The 27320-nt window shown below is 35.6% G+C and overlaps 1 protein-coding gene across 3 annotated transcripts in view; it reads right to left on the bottom strand.

The window, feature by feature from the left end:
• The window catches only part of BTAF1 (B-TFIID TATA-box binding protein associated factor 1), a 253521-nt gene that overhangs the window by 138980 nt on the left and 87221 nt on the right, over positions 1-27320 (bottom strand). For all 3 annotated transcript variants that reach the window (XM_071215766.1, XM_071215765.1, XM_058298768.1), the window contains exons 12-23: positions 24995-25135; positions 24072-24196; positions 20985-21105; positions 16459-16563; positions 15243-15392; positions 14798-14940; positions 14333-14507; positions 12682-12885; positions 4435-4861; positions 3123-3313; positions 1386-1539; positions 861-970 (exon numbers count right to left, since the gene is read on the bottom strand). In XM_071215766.1, coding sequence (XP_071071867.1) covers positions 861-970; positions 1386-1539; positions 3123-3313; positions 4435-4861; positions 12682-12885; positions 14333-14507; positions 14798-14940; positions 15243-15392; positions 16459-16563; positions 20985-21105; positions 24072-24196; positions 24995-25135 — 2046 coding nt within the window. The remainder of the gene's footprint in view (positions 1-860; positions 971-1385; positions 1540-3122; positions 3314-4434; positions 4862-12681; positions 12886-14332; positions 14508-14797; positions 14941-15242; positions 15393-16458; positions 16564-20984; positions 21106-24071; positions 24197-24994; positions 25136-27320) is intronic.

Here is a 27320-nt window from a genome sequence, read left to right as displayed (position 1 = left end):
GTCAGTTGCATGGAACACCAGCATTAATGTTGCTGAGATCCAGATACCTGCTTAGCAATCAGACTAGTCTCATAGCTCAGCTGAATGCATGTTGATAACCAAAGATAAAAACACATGGATAGATTCTGTGTCTTCTTTATTAGTGATAAATTAGCAAAATTTTAACAAGTAAAAGCACATGGTTTATTAAACAGAAAAAAAAATCATTTTTCTCTAATCTCTCCTAGATTTTCCTTCTTATATTAGAGAATTGGAGCTTATAGCCTTTACATTATATATGGCAGATCTTCCTATTTCAGAAGTACGGAAATAATAATATACTTGTCTCTGGAAAAACCAAATAATTCTTCAGTCCATTTTTCCTACACCCTCTGTCCCAATTCTTTTGTAAGAAGTATTCTTAGAAACAAAAGTCACAAACCAGTATTCTATCTTTACCACTGAGTTATTTCATCTTAGAAGATGACTTCTATTTACTTTTATACTCACTTTGGAAATATGTTTTACTACCTGTGTTCTCCCTTTCTTGCAAACTGTATTATTAAGATTGTAAAGCTGGATAAAAATGGAGGCTGTGGCTTTCTTCCCTAGTCACTCCTGACTCCTATGTTATCAGAGTCCTGTCCCCACTGGCCCATATTTCTGAGTCTCAGAGAAGGTTTTCTATCATTCATGAACCCAGCTCTACCTCAAAGCACACAAAAGAATTGTGCTGTCATTAAAGGAGAGATCTAGTTATACTATATAAAAGAAAATGCAATTACTAGAGATGATACCAGAGGTGCATTTTTCAAGCCTCAAGACTTTTTAAGACCACCTATTGTATTAGAAGAAATACTACACTTGCTTTAGTTAGTTACCAAGGGATGAAGTTCAGAATCCATTGAAGCTGCTGCTGTTTCAAACACTTGCAGAGAATTCACCAATTCTTGTGCAGGGCTATCTCCCTTTTCCAGGAGGGACTTTCCATCTATTAAAATATATTGTGTTAAGTCCATAGCACTTTGCATATAATTTTTCAAAATCCAGAGACCATAAACATTTTTACTATCTCTCAATCTAACACTGGAGAGCATATTTTGCTTTATAATGTAAAATTAAGTGCCATGCCCTTAATTTAAGTGCTGGGGTACTGTACTTAAAACAACCAAAAAATCATTTAACATAATGATAAATTTCAAGTACCTCTTTCCAAATATGCAATAAAAAAATAAAAAGTAAAATATATAGAATGACATGAAAATAAATAAAAATTAGTGTTTTTAAAAATCTTACATTTAAAAACTTACCAGGCTGGTTTGGGATAAGTAAGTGTAGGCATTTTTATTTTACAGGATATATCCAACATCCACTGAAATTAAAACAAAACAAAACTTTGTACACACCAAAATTATTTGTGTCAATTGTATTCCGCAATGGGCCAACCATAGCATCCCAGAGATGTGGCAACTTCACTGCCATTTCACCACCAAAATGTTTCACTATTGTTGTCAAGGCAAATTCAGCTCCTCTCCGTTGTACCAGGTAAGGCTTCTGGGCCTAAATTCAATGTTCGTTGAAAAGAGAATTTCAGAAAAAAAAACAAAATGCATTTGAAATAATCAAGAGAATTTAAAAGACACTATTTAAGAATTCATAATGTTAACATTATCCAATTCAGCCACTATATTTATCACATATTTATCATAACTATAAACATTTTTCAATAATTAAATTTATTTTTTAAATTTTATTTATTTTGTATGTGTTTTTTAAGGAGGCACTGGGGATTAAACCCAGGAAATCTTACATGGGAAGCAGGCACACAACACTGAGCTACATCTGCTTCCCAATAATTAAATTTAAATGGGCACAGAACTCTTAACTAGATTTTTGTATCCAAAATAAAATACTATGAGTTCAGAGTGAGGAATAGAAGGATATGTGCTGTTGATGGAGATAGACCTAAGTGTTATGTTTTTTTCTTCTTCTCCCTACCCCAAAGGAACTTACCAGCTAGAAAGAAGACAGGGAGATAAAATGATCTCTCCCTATTTATATTCACATAAGGAATAACATAAGACCATCTGTTTAAGCTAACAATTTCTTATTCAGTAGTAATTATAGCCCATAAAACTGTTCCAGAAGAAAAAGGTACTTGTAAAATTGTTCTCAAGTGGAGTATGTAAACATAGTTATAAACGTAAAACTCATCATAAAATCATGATTAAATTAAGGGGAGATATAGACAGTAAAAAAGTACTCATTCAGAGGTGTTTAAAAGAAATATAGATAATAAACTAAGATTTTTAATCTTAAAAAGAAGTTTAAAATAGTTATATTTTACAGAAATACATTGAGCATGTCGTTTAGCATTAATAGCTTACTGCCAAACCCAGATAATTTCTTAGGTCTTGCAGTGAAAGAGCTAGCTAGAAGATTCATTTCATTCTTAAAATGTACTTAAATGATTTTCAAAACCAAACCGTTTTTTGATCATTGCATATTGTTCATCTTTAAAGACTCTAGTGTAGCACAAGCCGACAAATTAGAACAGAATAGAAAGCCCAAAAGGATCCCCACATAAAAGAAGCATGATATATGATTTAATTAAGATGTCTATATATCAGGAGAAAAGGCTTTGCTAAGTGGAAAACTGGCTGTTCATATGGAAAAGTAAGTTTAAGTTTAGATCCCAATTTCATACCACACATTTAATAAATTCCAGGGTGATTAAGTCAAGTGGGTGACAATTATTTGATATTTTAAAACTTACCAACTGACTACCAAGAGGAATTCCTGACACTGATAGGACTGGGAGAAAGTTAGCTTTTATTATTTAACATCCTCTCTGGAGTCACTGCTATGACAGCGAGTTATTTTACCTACCAACAAGAGGGTTTCTTGCCTAAGAAGATAAAGTTAAGCTGGTAAAAATTATAAGCACGAGAAATTTGAAGAAGTTTTCAGTTTTTCTGGATCATGTTGTTGGAGTACTCCAAAAGCTTATTAACCCCAGCAGTCCTTTCACTTAAAAATACAGTTATGAAGCTGACATAAAAACTTCAGCTCTCACTCTCTGAGCCAGAGTTAGTAATTTATTTATTTATAAATCATAGCATTTAAAAGAAAAAACTATTTACCTCATCAAGTTCAACAAGGATATTTCCACTACTTCCTGCAGGAAGATCTGCAATTTGAGCTTTTACTGCCTTAGGGGTAGGACCTCGCCTACTTGTAATAGCAAAAGCAGCTTTCTGATGCCTATAGAGTGTAATTATACCTCTGTGCTTGGTGACAGTATGGTGCATTCCATCTTTTTCTGAGTTGGATCCTAATAAGGAAAAAAGTTAAATAAACTTCTTTTAACCATAATATAGGTGGATCAAATGCTTCCTCCTCCAAAAGACATACAATGTATCTTAAAACTGTTTTTTAAGCTTCAATTTTATAGGCCAATGACATTTTCTTAGATAAGGAAATGGTAACAAAATAAGTCTATAATGCTTAAGTTAAATGCTTTATCTTTGCAAAGACATATCTAATGTAATCAAGGTTGCTGAATTATGTTATCAAGAAACATCACATATAAAAATGATTGTCTATTCAACTTCGGGTAAAAGTATACTAATTAAAAATAAAATCAATGATTCTTCCTAGATATAAGCCAAGGTCTACCTAAAAAAACTGTCCAATCACCATGAATTCAGAAAAACACTGCCTACTATGAAATATTGCTGCCTCACATATCATTCAAGAGAAAATAAATCACCCTACTGCATTTTGAAGATGCTGACATTTAAATGTTTACTTTCTTCCTCCAGTTCATTACATTTTTCTCAAGATCTATACTGTGCCCAAGCTGTAAGTCTATTACATTTTCAACAATATGTTTTTCCAAAATCTTATTAACAAAAATAAATTATATAGGACTTGTCATGTGGAGAAACACTGGTCCTTGAGACCAGCCTACAAAAGAGTTCTCATTTTCCACATAAATTCTCCAGATGAAAATGGAAAACTATTATTTGCTGAAGGTAACAGTATTCACTTATAAAACATTCATTAAATCTAGGAAACGAGAAGAAATACAGGAAAATTTTTTCATTAAATAACATCTGGTAAAATTGTTTTCTAGCCTTTACAGTAAACCCTATAAAGATGGTTTTGAAGAAGGTAAGGTAAACACCTAACAGATTTCAGTCATCTTATATGAGATATCAGCTGTCTTAGGAATGACTTATTTGAGTTTAAGGGACTGTGATTTGATTAGCAGCATGTACAAATTCATGTTAACAAGGAGTTTTGTTATAACAAAACCAAACTTTTATTCTCAGAATGGGAAAACACTCTAATATAAATTGAATGTGTGCTTCAATTATGCCTATAAATAGTTGAAAACAAATTTCAACGGTTAACTATTTCTCTCTCCCAAAGGAAGTTTTAGATATATACCTTTAGAAGTTTCCTGGCCACTTTGTGTTGGTACTGGACATGTGACACAAGGTGTTAGATATGGGTCCACACAAAGTGAGCTACAGAGGTTTTTAATAATCTTTGAATTGGGACAGGGTATCCTTGTTGTGCATTGCTGGAGTAGTTTAGCTATGCACTGAGCTGCATAGTTTTGCACTAGTGTATTCTCTTCTTTTTTAATAGTCTCCATTAATGGTTTTATTATAGGATTTAATTTCTCTGGAAGTTGCTGCAAGCTCACAACTGCACATGCTGCAAATGTATGCACTCTTAACTGCAACACATGCCACTCCAGGTTGGTCTCTGTAACTGTCATTTGGACCTGCTGTCGTTTACCATCTAACTGCTGTAACACTTGAGGATTTAAATTGAAAGATGATGTGACTTCATTAAAAACAGTAGTGACCTATTAAAAAAAAAGAAATTAAAAATCATTAATGTTCACCTCCAAAGAGACTGTAAATTCCTAAAAAGACAGACAGCAAGCTTTCTGTTTTGACCGTAAGTTCCACAATACCTAGTATTATTTTAGTACTTACAAACTAAACAAACACCTAAAACCTCCCACTTTCCAACTAAACTTTATTTAAATATCAATTTCACATTAGTATTATATTCTTCAAGAAAGACAAATTTTCTTGAAAAGAACAAAATTACCTATCCTTTAAATATATCTAATGAGTTTGCAGGAAAATCATGCTCAATGCCCACACAATACTTTGGTGAAATGAGAAAACTAAGAACAAATACAAACTGTTAATTAAGGAAACCAAAATTCACCAACTTCTTTTTAGGGAACAGAAAGAGCAGTGTCAATACAAAAACTTTTAGGGTAGCTGTTGCTAAGTTGGAAGTGCTGCTAATTGGTTATTCCTTCTTTGACCTCTCTCAAGGTGTAAATGCCTAGGTGATAGGAGGGGAGAGCGGGTGCAAAAGCAATTAATTAACTCTTTAAATTTCCAAGAGCCGTCTAGGTTACAAGACTTCCATTAAACCACTTTACAAGACTGTTCAATCCATCTTTTATAATAGTATTGAGATATAATTCACATCATATACAATTCATCTATTTAAAGTGTACCATTCAGAGAAGTGGAGTTGGCCCAATGGATAGGGTGTCCGCCTACCACATGGGAGGTCCAAGGTTCAAACCCAGGGCCTCCTGACCCATGTGATGAGCTGGCCCACGTGCAGTGCTGATGCATGCAAGGAGTGCCCTGCCATGCAGGGGTGTCCCCCGCGTAGGGGAGCCCCAAGCACAATGAGTGCGTCCCGTAAGGAGAGCCGCCCAGGGCGAAAGAAAGTACAGCCTGACCAGGCTGCACACACGGAGAGCTGGCACAGCAAGATGATACAACAAAAATGTGACACAGATTCTGGGTGCCACTGACAAGAATACAAGTGAACACAGAAGAACACACAGCAAATGGACACAGAGAGCAGACAAATGGTGGGGGGAGGACAGGGAAAGGGAGAGAAATAAAAACAAACAAACAAAAAACAAAGTGTCCCATTCAATGTTTTTTTCTGTAAATTCAGAGTTGTGCAACTCTCACAATTCTAGAACATTTTTATCACTCCAAAAAGAAAACCCATACTCCTTAGCAGCCTCATTTGAACCCCACCTGAGCACTATGAAACAACATATCTACATTCTGTCTGTATAAATTTGCTTCTTTTAGACATCTCATACGAATAGAAATATACAATATGTCCTCTTTTGTGACTGGCAACTTTACCTTAGCATAATGTTTTCAATGGTTCATCCATGCTTAGCATCTATCAGTACTTCATTACTTTAAAATGATAAATAATATTCCATTGTATGGATATGTCACATTTTATTCATCAGTTAATGGATATTTGGGGAGTTTCTATCTTTGACTATTATGAAAAATGCTGCTATGAACATTTATGTACCACTTCTTGTGGAGGTATACATTTTTCAATTTATTTTTAAATTACCATATAAAGATTCTCTAATGGCCTACAAAATAAAACTAATCTTTGGTAATCATCAAGAGCCTCCAGAAATATATCCAGGTCTGATCAACACTAGTCAGAATGCTTATAACAGTGGAGAAACTAATTTTTAAGACTTAAAAACCATCAATTCCATTATGGACAACACCAATAATGCTGGCCTTTTATTATGAAAAACAGGTACATAAGATATCCTTTCATCATTATAAAATACCGAAGACTTTAAATTGAGCTATATCTGTTTGACCTTTTTGATCTGTTCACCACAAATGAACAAGAACACATCTCACTTCTCATTTATATGTTCTATTGTGTTTGTCTGTTTTATATATTTGAGCACTGCACAAATTTATTTGAAACAAGGTTTCACTAAAATTTTGAAAACATCCTAAATAATATACTATATATCCTGTCAATTTTCAACAAGTCTACGCAATGAGCTTTCCAAATTACCCCCATATTAAATTAATTTGCTCATTGCATTCAAAAAGACGAGTAAGACCAAATGTCTTAACCTGCACACACAAAAAAGCAGAGACTAATGTGGGGGATAGATACATCAGCAAACAATTAAGACTATGTAACATATGACTAAAAAAAGTGCAAGGTGCAGTGGGATTACAGAAGGGTTGTTTAAGTTTAGGGGAAGAGTGGAGGCTTGTCAGAGCCTTGTGCTAGGTCTTTAATGAATGGGTAAGTCAAGGGTTGTAGGGATGTTTTAGCAAATAGAAAAACTGAGGCAGGGGGTAAAAAGTAGGGCATTGTCCATGAAAATGGACGTACTTTGTCATGGCCTGAGTAGAGGGTTCAAATAGAGGAAGGATAAGAGATGGGGGAATGGGGATAGATGTTGGAGGTAGGGAGTTCCTGGGGAAGGAAGCAAGAGCTTTGGTGCTAAAGCAAGAGTGAGTGAAGTACAGAAGTGAAAAAGCATTGTGTACCTCTGCGTAGAGGAAAAGTTAACTAGGCCAGAGTGGAGGAAGTTTGAGAAATAACAAAAGAAGACATGGGAATTCAGAGAAGGCGTTAAAAGTAACAAGAGGAAACTAAAAATCAAAGAGAAAGAAAATAATGTATTCAACAGGGAAAGGATGTGCTCAGAGTGGCAATAAAATACTTCTAATGGTCTGGCACAGGACCATGCAAGAATGTACCAGAATTTATCAGACAGCCTGCATGCAGCCTTAGAGATGAGTCAGGACTTAGACATAAAGTGCTAAGGCCTTTAGGCTATGACAATGGAAAGAAAAAGGGAAACACATGGGATGTCGTGAAAGAAAATGTTGATAAGATTTGTAATTGTGTTTAAAATGAACACCTATCCATTAAAAAAAAAAATCCAGTTTAGAATGTCCTGAGTTTGAAGTGACAGTAATACATCCAGGTAAAAATGTCTAATAGGTAGAAGAATATAAAACAGAGAGAACATAGCATAGCACATGGGTAATAAATAAATTGTGAAAAAGATGAAATATACCAAGATAGACATCCGAGAAATGCCCCACAATTGACAGGGATTGAATGAAGAAAGCAAAGGGCAGAAGGTATTAACCAAGGTATCTTTTAAAATTGCCCTTTCCTCAATACTCTCTCTCCCAGAGAGCTAATATTTATGTTCTTCTATCAAGGTTTAAAAATCCAGAATTGATGATGATGATGAACGAGAACGCAAGAGTGTAACTAAGAAAAGCTTGAAGAAGGTGCCATTTGATGAGGTTTAAGGAGAAAAATTCCCAGATCTGAGGTTTCCAGCTGACTGAGAGGGTGGCATAAGATGCTTCAGGGTGCTGTTCCCACACACGAACCGGCAGGCACATCTCCCTCAAAACACCAGAGTAGAGTTAAAGGGTTGCAATAACTGGGCAAGCACTGAATAAAAAAAAATGAAATAAAAAATGGCAGAACTTCGTGGCACCATGCTGGTCCCTCCCCTCTCTGCCCCCCCTTTCCAGACCTCTGTCCAGCCAAGCAGAGGTCCCATTATGGGTCCCTAGCCATGTTCTGGAGGAAGATTAACTTCTATGAGCACACAGGGGTGCTCATGTCATTATCAATCTACCAGTGGCAGCCTAAAAGATGGAACCAGGACATGCCCTGCAGACAGAGCAATTTGCAGACAGCTAAGAGAGTCTAAGAAACAACTGAGTCTAAGTGGCCTAGGTCAAAGGATTACCTGCTTTAAAATAGAGCAACCAGGAAGGGGAGAGAGTTTACTTCATAAGGATTAAACAGAGCATTCAAATTCCTGTAAAAGGAAGAATTCCTCAAGCCATGAGCAAGTTCAAGCCCAGGACACAGCACTAGCTCAGAAAAAGACAAAAAGGACCCTGTAGTTCAAATTTACCTCAGGCTGATCCACTTGATATGAAGGTTAAGTTCTGAAGAATAACACCAGCCAACATAGAGCGAATTTGCAAAACTGTAAAAAGTGGTGTTTTGTTTTTTTTTACATTTGCTTGTTTGTTTCTGTTAGGTCCTGGCACTCAGGAAATCTCTCTCATATCCCTAGCTAGATATAAACTTAAAGAAGAGACAGTCCAGGGACTAAATCCCAGAGTTAAAACTTTAAAATATTAAATAAATTGTGTGAAACAAAATATTACAAGACAAAGAAATAGGAAATGAGGGCCCATTCAAATGAACAAGGTAAAAATCCAGAAACCATCAATGAAGAAGACTTTTGTCATATGCTCAAGGAGATAAAGGAACAGAGAGAGAAAGAATTAAAGATATAAGGAAAACAATGAATGAACAAACAAGAATCGCAATAAAAAAATAAAATTTTTAAAAGGAACCAAATAGAAAGAAATAATGGAGTTAAGAAGACAATAATTGAAATGAAAAATTCCCTAGAGTGTTTCAGCAGTAGATTGGTGCTGGCAAAAGAAAGAATCAGTGATCCAGAAGACAAGACAGTTGAAGGCTGAGGAATATAAAGAAAAAAGGTGACAGAGCCTAAGAGACCTGTGAGACACCATCAATCATACCAATAAACATGTTATGGGGGTTCCAGAGGGTGAAGAATCAGAGAAGGGATAAAAGGAATATTCAAAGATACAATGGCAGAAAATTCCCAATTTTAACAAAAGACCTGCGTATGTATACACATTTAAGAAGCACCAGAAACCCCAAATACAATAAACTACAGAATGGGAGAAAACCTTTGGAAACCATGTATCCAAAGGGTTTCATATCTGGAATATATAAAGAAATCCTCCAACTCAATAACTAGTAGACAATGCAATTTAAAACTGGACAATAAACTTGAATAGACATTTCTCCAAAGAAGATTCATAGGGGCATAATTCACAACTGCCAAAAGATGGAAGCAACCCAAGGTATTTCTCAACAGATGAATGGATAAACAAAATGTGGTATATATACACAACTGTAATTATTCAGCCACAGAAAGGAAGTTCTGATATATGCATCATAGATGAGAAAAACAAAAAATTTTAAGTATATTATTTTTTAAATTTAGAAATGGGAGGGGTGGATGTGGCTCAAGTAGTTGAGTACCTGCCTTCCACCTGGGAGATCTCAGGTTCAGTTCCTTGTGCCTCCTGAAAAAAAACAACAACAACAAGCAAAACAAATGAAAAAACCAACTCAGGGAAGCCAATGTGGCTCAGTGATTGAGTACCAGCTTCCCATATATGAAGTCCTAGGTTCAATCTCTAAACACTGGTACATCAAAAAAAAAAAAAGAAAGAAAGAAAAAAAAACCAAAATTGGTAAGAAATGAAAATTGTTATTTCACAGGGACCAACACAAGTAAAGTCACTCAATTTCTAATCCTATAACTCAAAAATGGGAAGAACTGTCTAACACTACCTGACCTCAAGGACTTACTAAGTACATGCTGCAGTAATCAAGACACTGGGAAGCAGATGTGGCTCAACTGACAGAGCATCCATATACCATATGGAGGCTCCAGGATTCGATTCCCAGGGCCTCCTGACCTGGGTGGTAAGCTGGCCCTCCCGCAGTATTGCCATGTGCAAGGAGTGCTGTGCCACGCAGGGTCACCCCTGTGTACGGGTGCCCCACACGCACGGAGTGTGCCCTGTAAGGAGAGCTGCCCCACGGGAAAAAAAACAGCCCTCCCCAGAGTGGTGCCGCACACATGGAGAGCTGATACAGCAAGATGATGCAACAAAAAAAGAAATGCAATTTCCCAGTGCCACTGGATAATGCAAGCAGACGCTGAAGAACACACAGCAAATGGACACAGAGCAGAAAACTGGGGGGAAGGGGAGAGAAAAAAAAAAAAAAGACTTATTAAGGACAGACAAACAGATGGAACTGTAATAGAGTGATCAAATCTACATCCACACTTAAACTGTCAACTGGTTTTTGACAAAGGTACTAAAGCAATCCAGTGGACAAAGGAAAGTCTTTTCAATAAATAATTCTGGAAAATCTGCATTTGTATGTGAAAACAAACGTTTAATATTCAACCTCTACTTTATACCATACACAAAAATTAATTTAAGATGAACAACATGGGGAGGAGATGTAGCTCAAGCGATTGAGCACATATGAGGTCCCGGGTTCAATCTCCAGTACCTCTTAAAAAAACAAAACAAACAACAAAAATCAACTCGGGAAAGCTGATGAAGCTCAGTGGTTGAGCGCCAGCTTCCTACACATGAGGTCCCAGGTTCAATCCCCAGCCCTGGCACTTCAAAAATGAATGAATGAATAAAAAATAAATGTAAAAATTTTTTAAATAAAAGATGGATGACAGACCTAAATGTAAAAGCTAAAATTACAAAGCTTTACAAGAAAACATACGCAAATAACCTGTACCACTTGAGAGTTGGCAAAGGTTCCTGAATCAGAAGATTGGAATAGACACTTCAGAAAACAAGATGTAAAAATGGCCAATAAAACAAGAAAAAGTGTTCCACATCATTAGTCATCAGGGAAATGCACACTAAAACCACAATGACACCATTCCACACCTACCAGAATGGCCAAAATGAAAAAGACTGAGCATTATTACCAAATGCTGGTAATAATGTGGAACATCCAGAACTCTCATACATTACTGGTTGGAGGATAAAACGATAAACCAATTTGAGAGATGATCCTCGGTTCTTTTTAAAACTAAACACACACCTTATAACCTGGCAATCCCACTCTTAAGCATTTACCCAAGAGAAATGAAAATATATATCCACAAAAAGACCACAAAAATACAAAAATGTTTATAGCAGTTTTATTCTTAATAGTCAAAATCTATAAACAATCCATTGATAGGAGAATGACTTTAACTAACTGTGGTATTTTCATACAATGGAATGAAACTCAGCAACAAAAAAGAATGAATTACTGATACATGCAACAACATGGATGACTCTCAATAATAAGCTGGAAAAATCCTTACAATAAAAAGTACATAGTTTGAGTCCATTTGTATGAAATTCTAAAACAGGCAAAACTAATCTATACTTTAGGAAAAATCAGAAAAAATTATTACTCTGAGTTAGGGAGAGGGACACATTGACTGGGAAGGTGTGCTGATTATGTCCTGTATCTTGATAAGAGTTTCAGTTTCACAAGTATATGCATATGTCAAAACTCATCAAATGCTCCACTTAAAACTTATACATTTCATGATATATAAATTTTACCTCAAAGAAGAACAAAAAACCACCACAAACAAATACTGAACTTAGTTAATGATATACATATGGCAGTGCTTAGGAATGAAGTGTACTGATGTCTGCAAGTTAGAAATGTGTCAAAAAGACAGACTGATGGTCAGATAGAGGCTTATACAGATGAATATATATGTAACAAATTTAGTAAAATGTAACCTTGTAGAATCTATTTGGTGTTCAATGTATAATAGTTTCACTTTTTCTGAACATATGAAAATTTCATTATAAAATGTTGGGGGTTGGTTATAAAAGAAGAGAAATACTCATGAACTTGTTGAAGCAATTTTTCCTATACTCTACCAGTCTTAAGATTGAGAAATGATGAAAAACTGTAACAGCTTTTCCTAATTAAAGTGTTATTAATTTGTCAGAATTTCAGGGGAAAAAATATTCCTGCCCATCCTCTTATTTCAGAAAGTTGATATAATGAAATAACTGTCTAAAGGATAAGAAAGAAAGAGAGGCTACCAAGTCACATATAGAGTCAACAAATTAGTGTGATTCTGTGGTAAAGATGACAGGACAGATCTTTTTCTTGCTCTATCTAAAATTAAGAAAGTGACTTCTTACTCACCAGGTCATTAGCTTGATCTATTGTAAAAACACTGTGGTTCACTCTAGTACCAACTTCAATATGTACATCGGCTAATGATGAAATAAGTTGTTTACACTCATTCTGCATTCGTGTGAATGGAACAGCAATCTCATCATAATATAAATGTTCTGAAAGGATATCAAGTAAACGTGGTTGCACAGCTAGGGTAACAGCTTTACACTCCTAAAATATAACAGACAACAAATATTCAGAGCAAATATATATAAATATAATTTTATTGATTCATAAATCCTTCTGTTGCAGACTGTGTCAACTTCTAAATTCCTGAGTTTGAATCTATCTTCTGTAATTTCCCAGGACAACATAGTTGCACAAAGAGAAATGGTATTATACCCAAACTATTCTAAATGAATGACTATAGAACATGCACATGGAACTATTACAATTCCATTAAACTTCTACCTAATTATTCTCATTTTGCTCAAATAACATAGCACAGATTTAAAAGTACATAACTGTAAAAAGAAATCAGTCAGAAAAGAACACTTAGCATGCACTAAAAATGTTAAAAACTCATTATTAGGTTTTTTAACAGTTGAGCCCATAGCTTTACATGCCATACTGCAGAAATGGATATATAATTTAAAAGCTACTCACCTGCCCCCAAACTTAACTAACCCTTCCTCCCTCTCTCTGGTTGCTGCCTGCCCCAACCAGAGGGGGAATGGCCTTAGTGGTGAGCCATGAGGGGTTCTGTGAGATCTGGGTGATCAGCCTGGGCTTCACAGAGTAAGTCCAGAGAAGCTCTGTGAGGGTCCAGAAACCGAACTGTCAACACTTGCTGCTGAGTCTGAGAGGCACAAAAACACAGCATCACTGCCTCTCCAGCACACTAACTCCTGCCTAAAATCAGATAGATGAGCCTTGCTTCTTTCCAGAGGCAAAGCTGGGGTCTCAGTTATAATAAAGCATGGCTCAATTACTTTTAGACACAGTTTGACAAACTGCTAAGAGGCAGTAATAGGCAACTCTCATAGCACACAGCAAGTGCAGACAGTTAAATTTCCAGAATTCCAGCCAGTGGAATAAACAAAGCCTGTAGGAAGTTTCTTTGATTTACAGAAGCAAGTCTTATACAAAATTATACATCTTACTTTAGAAGTTAAAGGAGCTACAAGGCAATGGTTTATTTAGAAACATGAAGATTTTTGAGTAAAAATGTGAAGATTTTATTCTTTCTGTGACTAAAAATTCTGCCCTTGCTACTATTGACACAAATGGATATCTGATACTCAAAGCCTCTTTTGTAGTTTTCAGTGACATCTGAGAGAGACAGAGGAATGAATGATGAATAGATTCTAGACTGCCTCCATATATACACATATTTTTAATAAGGACATTTTTAACACATTATAGGATATGAGCAATTATTAAGTATGGACATAACTAGCCTCAGGTTTGAAAGTGAAGGTTCTATGAAAAAAATCAATGGTTAAAAGTAAAGAGAAGAGAAACACTGTTTCAATATATTTTAGAATACTTTTCTACAATTGGTAGAGTTTTTAAGAGAGAAAAATTTCACTTTTCTGTTGTAAAATATAATGCAAATAATCCTAACCGCTAATGGCTTACTGAATTTGTCTTCATTACTTTTTGAGCAAAATCTTACCTTTTGTAAAGCAGCCCATTCACAGATTACCAAAGCAACACTAATCCTCTGTAAGGCAGATTTGGAGTTCAAATGGAAGAGCAGTAACTGGCCAAGAGATTCAGCTGGTTTGATATCTTGAGTTACCATGTTTACACCTGGATCACAAATACAGCAACAAAGTGCTCCTAACAACCTAAAAGGAAGAAAGAAAGAAAAAAAAAAGTTACTACAGAAATTACTTGAAGTAAAATTTCCCATATTGAGGCCATAATTTTTGCCCAGGAAAATAGAACTCCTATCTTACCTTCATAAAAAGATATAAATCGTATTTTAAAACCTCAAAAAATTAAAACTACTTTCTTACTCTGTAACTAGTATGATGAACAAAGGTTTGACAGACACAGTGGAAGAATCATTTGGTTATGTGGCCTTTGAGAGCCAGACCTGTGAATCATGATTACCTAACACTTGGTGTATACTCACTTGGCTGCCATCATTCTTGCCCGCATAACCACAAAATCCCTGGTGGCTGGGTCTTCCATGATGGTGTCTGCACCTGCAATATACTCTTGAAGTACTTCTTTACTCTGGCTTTGGCCTTGGCGTACCTTGCCACCTGTTTTTTCCTAGATGGAAAAAGGAAAAATAATTCCCAATAACTAAAAATTAATCATTAAAATTTAATAAGCAAGACTAAAAATACTATCATTTGTTATAATTTCTGTAAAATAGAGATCTTTTCATAAAATTTTTAATGATAAAAATTACTATGCATTTTGTCAAGCTCCTAGTAAAATAATTTCCTCTTAATTATGTTAAATTAATGAAATCACACTTATAAATAAAGCAAAACAGAGTTCTTAGCGTGAGAGCATACTGATCATTATGAGCTGAATATACAAAATACATTATGTTCCTCTACACTTACCTTGGCTCGAGCTTTTACTTCCAGCAGCATATTTAAGTCAATAGGTAAATGAGACGGCTGCATCATTAAACAAAGCCAAGCACCCATCCATGGGCAAGCAGCTGCTACCACATACTGTACTGAGGCCTTGCTCAATAGTTCCATCCAAACCTATACAGTAAATGGGAAAAGTCAGAACGGAATTTTTCTAATAAATCCTAATAAAACCAAATATTTATTTTTAGGGATTAAAAAGAATAACAAAAATAAGTAGGAAATAATAGAGATTAATTTTAAAATTCAACAGAGGCTTATTTTGAAATACTGTAATTTTTAATAGGTTCATCTGCTTTTAAAAAGTGAACTAGGAATATAAAGAATCTTCCTCAGTTTTACGATAACCATTTAAAATGAAATATGCCCATAAAATAACTGACTTGTTAAGTATCAATAAGTCACTGAAATCCTCTGATTATATCATAAGACAATAGTAAAGCACTCTAATATTCAACATATCCTTCAAGATGTAACAGATCCTGAGGAATATATCCTCTGCCAAATTTACAGGTGGTAATATCGTAATACAAATTAAAAGCAAAGTAAGTCTTGATTCATGATCTTACTCAGTAAAGTTCATTTCCTAATGCTTGACATTAATTAAATGGACTTGGACCAGAATATAGAAATAACACCAAAGTTAATCCAAGGATATTAACAATGAGCCACCTCACAGGCCAGTAATTCAAAACTAACAGATTCTAAAAAGTGCCATTTCCCCTGGAAATGCTATTCAATAGCAAATGGCTCTTCCTTAAAAGATTTCAAGACATTATGGCCAATCTTGTTTAAAAAGGTAGATGTCACACTATGAAAATCATACTCTTTATACTACCAATAGATTCCCTAAAGATAGTCTGCAGGATCAAAAAGCATACTGGATAAATACCAAAATGAATGATAGAGAAAAGCAGTCTTCATTTTATTTTTTTATTGAAGCTATGAGAAAGTACTTAAAACACTTGTATAGCAGGTCACAAAGTGAGAGGAAGAAGCATGGTTGGTTCAGGACTTAAATATTATATTCCATAAGAGCCTATTTTCTCTTTTTATTTTATAGATACCCATACTTTTCAAATCTCTTGACTGATTACTAATTTCTTAATACCCACGACTAACAGGACAGCAATTATGAAAACTTCTTTTAAAAAATCTACAAAGTTACTGTTTCACTATGTACCTTGTGAATGAGGTCTAGAATTTCCTGGCTGCTTTCTAAAACGCAAAACTGAAAAATGTGTCGCAGCATATCAGGCAGGATAGGTATAAGCCAAGATGAAGAGTTCTGAAAACAAAACCAGAATCAAAACTATAGGATAAATTCTTGTATATCAGTTTACCCATGTTTTATAAGCCAAATAACAGAAATATTACCAAGAAAAGATTTTATGGCTTTATCAAAAAGGTTCAACTGGTGATAAATTTTGACAAGATTTTGGAATAATAAGTACCATATTTATTAGTCCAATGGTTTGGAGAAAATTAAATAGCATATAATCATAGTGCAGCTGAAGAAAGTCTTATTATGACTAACGCCACTTTATTTTGCCCCAAATAAGTTCCATCCTCCTATGGAACCAAGATCTAAACAATAATATCTTCTTGGTTATATTGTATATTATTGCTTTGTTAGTGAAATTTGAAAAACAATTAGATTACCTGTTGTGCTGAGTGATCAGAGTTAAGCTCTAAATGCTCACCAGTAATGTAAGTAATGAATTAGAAAATGACATCCAACTTAGAAAATTCTATAAAATTAAGGCAAAGGTTCTTAATCTATTTTAAGTCAGAAACCCCTTGATAATCTTATAAAAGCCATGAAAAAATGGACATATATACATACTTAGGTACAATATTTTGCTTCCAATTTCAGATGGTTCAGGGATCCCATTAAGTCCCAGGTTAAGAACCTCATTCTGGGGATTTCTCAATTCAAAAGCCCATCTAAATCACACGACCAAACAGGCAAAGTCTAGAAAGCATGAATGTCTGTTTAGAAGTCCAACACAGAGTAAACCAAATACAGAAAAATTTCTGCTCCAGACTGTTAACTTCACTAAGTCTGAAATAACTAATCTCAAACACAACTAGTGAATTCATGTTCTAAGCATTTTTTTGTGTGTGCTAATTAATGTAATATTAGCACCATATGCTAATGTTAAAATGTGTTTTACAGTCCCTAATATTTTTGTAATGAGGATCAGAATGGTAGGGAGAGAGCAGGAATTAGGAAAGTCATTGACAGTTGCTTAGTGTGTAACAGGGATGGGGAAATCTCCCCCTAGCTGCTTTATTCAGATTGTTGTACCCTCCTGTGCTCTGCCTTCCTGAGACTCAGAATAATGATAATGATTAACAGAAATAAGAGTATCAGCTTAAACTTTTATATATTTCCTCATAATCTGCCATCCAGCCAGACGAATTTCCTTTTACTTCCTCTTTAATGCCACCATAATAAAGAAACCAAGAAAGACAGGAATCTAATTTGAGTGCAGGAGACAATGATAAATTACTACCCATTTGAGTGGGCGAGGCCATGGTCCCTAATATTTAACTCAGGTTCTCCCTTTTTAGAAATACTGTGAGTGTAAAGAAAGTAAAGATACTAAGCCTGATTCTAAACATTAAGGAACAAGCTACTAGCGAAAGGAAGATAAAAGTTTCAATAAATATATACAATGAAGAGGGTGTGAATTAGAAAACAGGTGATATTCTAATACATGTGAGGATCAAAAGCAGAACCTATTGAGAGTGGGTAGTTAGTGCCATTGCCATAGTCTCCCAGGGTAAGAATACTGAAGAGCAGAGTTCAGGGCAGTGACAGAGCACAAAATGATTTAGGAACAGCAATATTAAGTTACACCGATAGCATTACTTTCAGTAAAGAGACAATCTGAAGATAAAGGTGAGACAGAAACAATGGAAAATTTCATTAACGGTGCCATTTAAAAGGATAAAAGAGAAAAGAGAAAGAAATCAGAGGCACAGATAACAAAAGGAATAGATATAGGAAAAAAATGTAGGAATTAAGCATGCATACATCAGAATAACTGGAAGGAAAATGTATTTAAAAGTCTAAAAAGACAGGAAGTGGATGTGGCTCAGGCAACTGGGCTCCTGCCTACCACATGGGAGGTCGATGGGTCAGATCCTGGTGCCTCCTAAGAAGATAGTGAGTTGGCAGGACAGGCAGGTATGGCAAGCTGACACAACAGACAGAAGACAAAAGAAGAAAAAACAATGAAGAGACACAACAAAGCAGGGAGCAGCGGTTCCTGGTGCCTCCTAAAGAAAACAGTGAGCTGACTCAACAGGCACACATGGCGAGCTGATGCAACAAGAGACACAAGGAGGAAAAGCATAATGAGAAACACAACAAAAGCAGGGAGCAGAGGTGGCTCAAGAGATTAGACACCTCCTTCCCACATCAGAGGTCCCAGGTTTGGCTCCTGGTGCCTCCTAAAGAAACAAGGAAGACAAACAGACACAGTAAGTGAAAAACAACAAGGGGGTGGGGAGAAATAAATAAATAAATAAATCTTTATTTTAAAAAAAGTCTAAATAGAGTACACTGGAAAGTTTTTGTCCCCAAACATATTCTGTATTCTTTCGTAATTTGAAATTGACATATTACTCAAAAACATGATTTATTTCTTAAAGTACATATAGAAAATACAAACTATTAAACAGAGAGAAGTTAGGAAAAATTAATTTTCTTTTAACCTTATGACCCTAATCTTCCCAATTATTCAGCACTCATTCTATGTTTCAATGCTGTTTCCTGACATCTCTCATATTCTGGTGTTGTGTTATTTAACTCTTTTCAGAGGTTATCAAACTTACCATGTAACTGTCTTATTACAGTCACACACAAAACTTTTCTGAGGTAAGAACCAAGCAGGTTTCTTTCATATTTCGAGAACACTCAGTACAGAACTTCTTATTAATTTAGTTAGCAAAATAATGAGGGCCTGTATGTAGAGACTGACATGCTACAACTTATATACAAAGTGAATGAAGTTCTAGTATAAGAATGACAAAGGGTCAACCATCATCAATTCTTTATATATGTTAGGCCAAAGCCTTCATTTACAAGTCAGCATGGCAAATTCAAAAGACAAAGAATTTTTAGACATGAAAATCAACACCAGAGAAGAGAAAGAAATGTTTCTGCAACCATGCAATTTTAATAGGCAATATCAGCAATCATTGAGGGGATTTGGAATCATCTTATAGAAACTGCAAAAAATGTTAAAACCAGGAAAGGGGATACCAAATTATAAGCCAAGACTATCAAAAATGAGAAATCACAACAGACAGTTGAGAGAAGGAAAAAAAGACAGGAAACAGCAATTGAAAAAGAACAGCGAATCCACTGAGAACAATGACTCTTATCATTATTTAATGTTCAACTGTTTTGGTGCCACAAAGTATGTTTCAATTACTTGGAAAATTCATTTACATATAATACCTGATTTTTAGGAAATAATGTCAAATAAAAGTGACATTACTATATAAATAATAAAAGGTCACAAAAGCAAATTAAAAAAAAGAGTCTGCAGATTTTAATTATAAGGAACAGAGGGCTTAAAAAGAACAATTTGAAGGGAAGAAATCTGATAACTTCATGAGGTCCACCACAAGTAAACTTAAAAGTACTACACATCAAAAACATTTAGGCAAAATCGCAAAATTAAAGCAAAAATGGAATGAAAATACAGAATCATCCATACAAATTTTGTCAGATTAGCCCATGCTTGATCAACTGAAAATTACAAAACAAACCTAACTATTTCTCCTTAAAGAAGATTCTAATTAGACAAAATGAAAAAGGTAGTTCAAAACAAAATTTACATGTTGATTCATATGTTCAACAATTATTATGCTGTAGATTACATCAAGTTTACATGGAATATTCCTAATCAATATTGAAGGGCATGGTTACTGAACACAGAAGTAACATTTATACATGCTGTACATACATCATAATCCATTCTCTAAGAAAATTAACCATTTTTAAAAAAGATAATTGGTCCAAACTATAACAGCATTCTGAAAGAATGGATTCCATACTGATATTTCACCAAATATTAGGGCTTTTGTTTGACTTATAGGGTTATTATTAACATAGCTCATCGCAGGCTCCATTCACACACTGATAATACCTAAATGACATCTGTATGCATTTCAGTGTGATCCCCTAAAGTATACTGTCCTTGAAAATACCATGCTCTCAAGTTTGAGTAATCCTTAAAAGGAAGCAAGTGCCTGGGGAATTCCATTATCAGTCTTCAGGAGTCATACTAAAGCATACAGAGCAAAGTATAACCTTCTAATCTGGGATGCATTCTGCCAACCATCCAAACTGTCAATCATACAGAGAAGGTAAAAATTGATTAATAGATCCCCAACAGGAAGGGGCCAATCAATCATTCATTTTCAACAAATATTTACTAATATATAATGTGTTATACATTATTCTCAGTGCTAGAAATATAACCCAGAGCAAAATATTAAAATACTTCCACCATCATGGAGATTATTTGATTCTTATGTGTGTCTAACATGGTCACCATACCATTTCTATTAGGCCCAGCACGCTCCTATCTTTGGATATGGTGCAAGGATAAGTCAGTGGTCAGATTTACTTTATAAAATTAATTTATATAAATTTCAAGATTGCTATACATAGTTATTAATTCTTACCTGGTCCTGTGTTGATAATAATGTAAACAGAGTTTCCAATGCTGCTCTTCGAACTGATGATATAGTGTGATGCAAAAAAGGCCAGACACGGGGAACTAAAACTGTGAGTGACTGCTGAATGCTAATAAAGAAGATATAAATTAATCTTACTCATTCTCAGTTGAAATGCTATTAATACATTATTTAAATATAAATCCCATGTGGACCTAGCACTGTTAATATCAAGTATATTTTTGATGGATAAACTAAAAAAGATAATAAAGTTTCATATTAACATTCTTTCAAAACTATTATTTTAGCACCAGAATAGCCAGAGCAAACATGGCCATAAAGAAGGGTAGAAATATCAATATTAGGCTCATCTACAGCATGAATGCCTTGAATTATTTTTAAGTTAGAACTTTCCAAAATAACTGTCTTTATTCCCAATTTGTTCTTACTCAGGAAATATGAGATGCTGATCAAGAGCCTACACAATCAGGATTGCAAATCCCCATGGCTAATCACTAACTGTGCACATCTTCCATCCCCTCTGGGGCCATCTCTGACAATCAAATAAGCAAGAAATGGTACAGAGGTATTTTTTAAATTTGTTGTCCCTGATTTAGCATTAACAAGTTAGGAAAACTAAAATTTCTTCTTTTACACAGATTAGATTTTAAATGATGCAACAAGCAGAGCCAAGTCTAGACTAACTTGGACCATAGGATTCCTGTCACATCCATGAGTTATAAACAAAAGTAACCTGGAATTAGGAAATGATTCATAAGTAGAATTTCGTATACATCTCTGAAGAAAAAGGTATGAACAAAAAAGAATATGATACTGTACCCATCTATCTTTGGTGGTTACTCTCAAGATGTCTTTCTTTTAACATTATTTTCATTACTTGCAGGTTTGTATGAACACCTCTTATTATTTACACATTTAGTAAATTTAATTATGAAATTTTAATTTAAACCCATGCACACATAGACATAGAACAGTCAAAATACATTAAAGCATCATAACAAGTTTTTGTTAATAATGTAAATAAATGTTCATGCTCCATAGCATGCTGCATTTCTGCTTACATAAGCTGGAAAGCATCTGCCACATATCACAACTTAAGAAGCAAATATTCTAATAAGGCAATTTTGGGGGGGAAATGGCCAAAAGCTATGTTATTTCACTTTGAATTAACAAAATTTTCACTTAATTGTTTTGTTTTTAGCATCATCTAATTTTTCTCACACCATACGTGATGCTTCAAAAAAATAAGGTTAAGTCCTTTATTTAGGGAAAACTATGGCCCATAGGTCAAATCCAGACCACACCTATTTTTGTAAAGTTTTACTAGAATCCAGTGAACTTCATTTCTGTATGTATTTGCCCATGGCTTCTTTCGCACTACAATGGCAGAGATCATATGGTACACAAAGCTAAAACTATTTGCTATCTGGACCTTTACAGAGAAAGTTTGCCAGTCTCTTGTTTAGGATAATTAAAAGCCCCAACATTTTGCAGTTTGAGAAAAAGCTTTCACATATATTAACTCATTTAATCCCTATAGCTTTAATTACTAACTTACACATCTGAAATTAGAAAACTCCATATGTATACACCACCACTTCAATTTTCTCTTTTGCTTTTCAGACATTTAATCTGCTATTTCAATTTGTGGACTGCCCTACTAGCCTAAATTTAGCATTGAAGTACTGCCAGTAGTAGGTGAGTATCATTTGAAATATTCTCTATATGTTTTTTATATGTCTATAACTTTAACTGAAAATAAGACTCATCCACAGAGATAGAAATAATTTAAAATTAAAATCATATGAACATTCACTTAACACACTGACTAGAAATTAGTTATATATGAAGCAACTCCCTCACACCTCTCATTTGGAAATTTTTTAAAGTAGTCTAAAAAACAACTTTCATTTCCATATCACCAAGGATACTTTTTTGTTGTTGGTGTTGTTGCGTCATCTTGCTGCATCAGCTCTCCATGTATGTGGTGCCACTCCTGGGCGGGCTGCACTTTTTTTGCACAGGACACACTGCTAGCACTTGGGGTACCCCTACGTGGGCGACAGCCCTGTGTGGCAGTGCACTCCTTGTGCACGGCAGCACTGCACGTGGGCCAGCTCATCACACGGGTCAGGAGGCCCTGGGTTTGAACCCTGGACCTCCCATGTGGTAGGTGGATGCTCTATCAGTTGAGCCCCAACCGCTTCCCTGTTTTGCTTTGTTTTTTTGAGGTACAGGGCTGGGGATTTAATCCAGGACCTCATATGTGGGAAGGTGGACCTCAACCACTGAGCCACATCAGCTCTCCTGAGTTGGTTTTTTCGTTCGTTTGCTTTTTCTTGTTTTTGTTTTTAGGAGGCACCAGGGATTGAACCTGAGACCTGCCATGTGGGAAGCAGATGCTCAAGTGCTTGAGCCACATCTGCTCCCCACCACAGATACTATTAGTAGGAACAATAATATTCAGGAGTCAGTCTAAAAGGTAAGGAATGCATTAATTTGCTGAGTTTCACATCAAATATCCAGATAGGAAAATGGTTTGCACTTTAAATTTTCAGTAAATGAATTTGGCTTCATCAGAACTCTGCCTACAGATATATATTACATTATATAACCCCTTCCTGATGAGTAATTACTGAAGTCAAGAATAAGAATTGAGAAATAAACATTACAAAGAAAAAGCTCACAGAGGGACAGGTTTTAGAAAATGTAAACTTGATAGTCAATTATAATTCTATTAACAAAATGTCATTAACTACACTAAAATTCTATTTTCTGAGGCTAGAACTAGAAATAATAAACAATGATAGTTCTATAATAAACTACTATAGGATGAACAAGATTAAGAACTACATAACTGAAATAACCCAAGGGTAAGGAACATGATCTTTTTAAATTCCTGCCTCAAATATGCCAGTGGTTAGAGTACAGAAGAAAAGGCCCCCTGAAAATAGTAGTTTTGGCAATACAGTCTTTTACAGTACTGTGCTTAAAGGTGGTGGGATATTATGTTTTTAGGCTTAATTATCCAGAAATGTATCTAAAGACTTTATTCCACAAATTATAAATAATTACCTGCATTGCTGTACCTGAGGATAAGTTAACAAAGATGAAAGAAGAGTCATAATGCTATTTGTTGAAGCTGTAAGATCATCGAGTTCCAGAAGAGCATCCCATAATGTATTTATAATAAAGGGCACCTGTAAAATCAGTTATCAAAAAAGTTATCAATTTTACAAATACAATATATTCAGCACTCTTTCAAACTGCATCCAAGGAGTCCCAACTGGTTTAACAAAAAGTACAATCCCTAGTGACCTTGGACTGTGCCAGTTTTGAGTAAAGTTAAAAAAAATAAAGTATTTGCCTTTAACAATTCTCTATCCTTCTTTTCAGTGCCATTCAACTTTATTTTGGCACTTCCCTTTCTAACCAGTTTCTTAGTGGTCAGGAGAATTAAACAACAAATTTTTAAAAAACCTTAACTTAGAAAGCAATACAGTATAGAGACACAAGACACACCCTTCTATGTAAAGCAATTTTAATGCATTTAAAATTGTACTACAAAATCAAGAAAAGACAAAATTTTGCTTTTGAACATTTAAAATATGGCCTGCTGCACTATCAAATATATGCATTTTATTTTTGACAATATAAAGGAAAATCTCAGAAGCACTTGAAAAAATGAGATTTCAAAAACAAAAAGTAGTATCCAACAAAAACCCCATCTTTGTAAAAAGCAATAGTAAAATAAAGGAGAAGTGACTGCTTTCTTCTCAAGCAAGTTCCCTATGTAATGAAAGTGAAGTACATTAATAAAGACACAATTCAGTCTTCCCAAAAACAATGTATAATCAAGACTGCATGTACCAGAAGGATGGCCATCATAAGAAAACTGAGAATGAAGGAGAAAAAAGAACTCAGCGTTTTTCCTAATAGTCTACACACCAAATGTAAACAAGTTTTATAAAAAGAAAATGCCAAAATATTTAATATACCTTTTGTGTCTGAAGATAAACAAGGCTTTCTACCACAGGTACTAATGACGCTGCAGCAACAGCTCTAACGTCATCATCAAGGTCTTGGAGTCCTTCAATTATTCTAGTTAAAACTTTAGGCAATAAAGTATTAATTACATCCTGTAAAATATCATCAAAATAGATTAATAGATCATATAAATTCTGTGCTTAAATATTTTTATTAAATTTGCCAATTCAAAACAAAAATTCCAGTATAAATAAAAGAATGTTTTTCTATGAACTAGAACAAATGTACATCGCTATTACAAGATGTTAGGTATACAGTGATACAGGGGAAAAATAAAATTAATATAACTTATGGGCAATAGCTAACAGTAATAATGTAGTATTTTTGCATCAAGGGCAACGAAAGGGGAGCCAATGTGGCTCAGTGGTTGAATGTTGGCTTCACATGTACAAGGTCCTGGGTTCAATCCCCAGGCCTGGTACCTCAAAACCAGAAACAAAAGGGCAATAAAGGTACTATATCAACACCAAGGATCATCAATAGGAAAGTATAAGGGTACAGAGAATTTTTTTGGAAAAATGAAAACGTTCTAAAATTAACTGAGGGGGGAAATGGATTTGGCTCAATGGATAGAGAGTCAGCCTACCACATGGGAGGTCCAAGGTTCAAACCCAGGGCCTCCTGACCTGTGTAATGATGGGTCTGCCCATGCGCAGTGCTGATGCACGCAAGGATTGCCGTTCCACGCAAGGGTGACCCCCGCGTAGGGGAACCCCATGTACAAGGAATGCGCCCCATAAGAGGAATCACCCCGAGCAAAAAAAGTGCAGCTTGCCCAGGAGTGGTGCTGCACACACAGAGAGCTGATGCAGCCAGATGATGCAACAAAAAGAAACACAGATTCCCGGTGCCACTGACAAGGATACAAGTGGACACAAAAGAACACACAGCAAATGGACACAAAAAGCAGACAACTGGGGGGAAAAGGGGGAGAGAAGGGGAGAGAAATAAAAAATAAATCTTCAAAAAATAAAAAAAATAATATATAATAAAATTAACTGAGGAGATGACATCACAACTATGCAATGAAACTGAAAGCTACTGAGTATACACTTTGGATAGATTGTACCAGGCATGGAACTGTAAAATATAGTGAATTCTATGGAGGATGAAAGACTATGGTTAACAGTACAAATATGAGAACATTCTTTCATAAACTCTAGCAAATGTACAATATTAATATATTTGTAAGATGCTAATAAAAGGGTGGTTTATGAGAAAATTATACCTAATGTAAGCTATTAACTATAGTAGGTAATATTTGGATGTTCTTTCATCAATTGTTAAGAAATGTTCCACAAAAATGCAAGATGTTGGTAATGGCATGAGGTATGGGAATCTTATATGTAATGCATGATTGTTTTGTAAACTCACAACTTCTCTAATTAAAAATAAATTCCAGAGGAAGGAATACGGCAAGATGGCAGTGGAGTAAAGAGCTCCTAAAGTCAGTTCCTGCTACAGGGCAGTTAGTAAACAGTCAGAGCTCTCTGGAGCTAGCCGCAGCACCTGTCTGGGGGCTTCAGGAGGCCAGAAGGGCATCCTGCAACAACCTTAAAGGAATGGAAGGAGGAGACTGCCCGTCTGCAGAGAAGACTTGTCAGTAGAGTGCTCTACACCCTGAAGGCCGGTGCCATCCTCCACTGGAGGCACAAGCCGCCTCGGGAGCTGTTCTGTGGCTGGAATTTAAAGCTCCACTTCCCAAAAATGGGGGGGGGAAGAGATGGCTGGGCACTAACTTCAGCTACTGATGAGTAAAATTTAGCAGGCTAACGTATAATCCTGAGAACAGCTAAAGTTTGAGCCTGTCCAAGTCAGAAGGAGGCTGGGAGATGCCATCTTAACTCCGCACCTGGCACAAGGGGAAGTGGGGCGGACTGAAAATCCTACTGCTGGAGGGAACTGGCTTCTTTCGATCCAGGTCAGATTGCAGGTCTAGCCTAAGACCCAGTGACACCTCCAACAGGGAGGAAGCTGCAAGGATCTGCACCAGCCTCTCCAGGAAATTGCAGGCCAAGCCACAGAGGCCAGTGATTGTCCTACTATGGTCGTGCTGGCCACCCCAGGAGCTGTTCTGGGACCAGAATTGGAAGCTCCATTCCCCAAAACAGGGGAGGAGGAGATGGTAGGCTGCCGATTTCAGCTACTGATTGGTAGACTCGGATGGCTAAGGAATAAGCATAGGAACAGCTGGGGTGTGAATTTGTTCAAGTCGGAAAAAGGCAGGTGGCCACCATTTTGACTCTGCCCCCAGCCTGAGGGGAAGCCGGCCTGACC

The sequence above is a fragment of the Dasypus novemcinctus genome, chromosome 6, assembly GCF_030445035.2.
Source record: "Dasypus novemcinctus isolate mDasNov1 chromosome 6, mDasNov1.1.hap2, whole genome shotgun sequence".
Lineage (NCBI taxonomy): Eukaryota > Metazoa > Chordata > Mammalia > Cingulata > Dasypodidae > Dasypus > Dasypus novemcinctus.
This window is presented reverse-complemented; position numbering and strand designations above follow the sequence as displayed.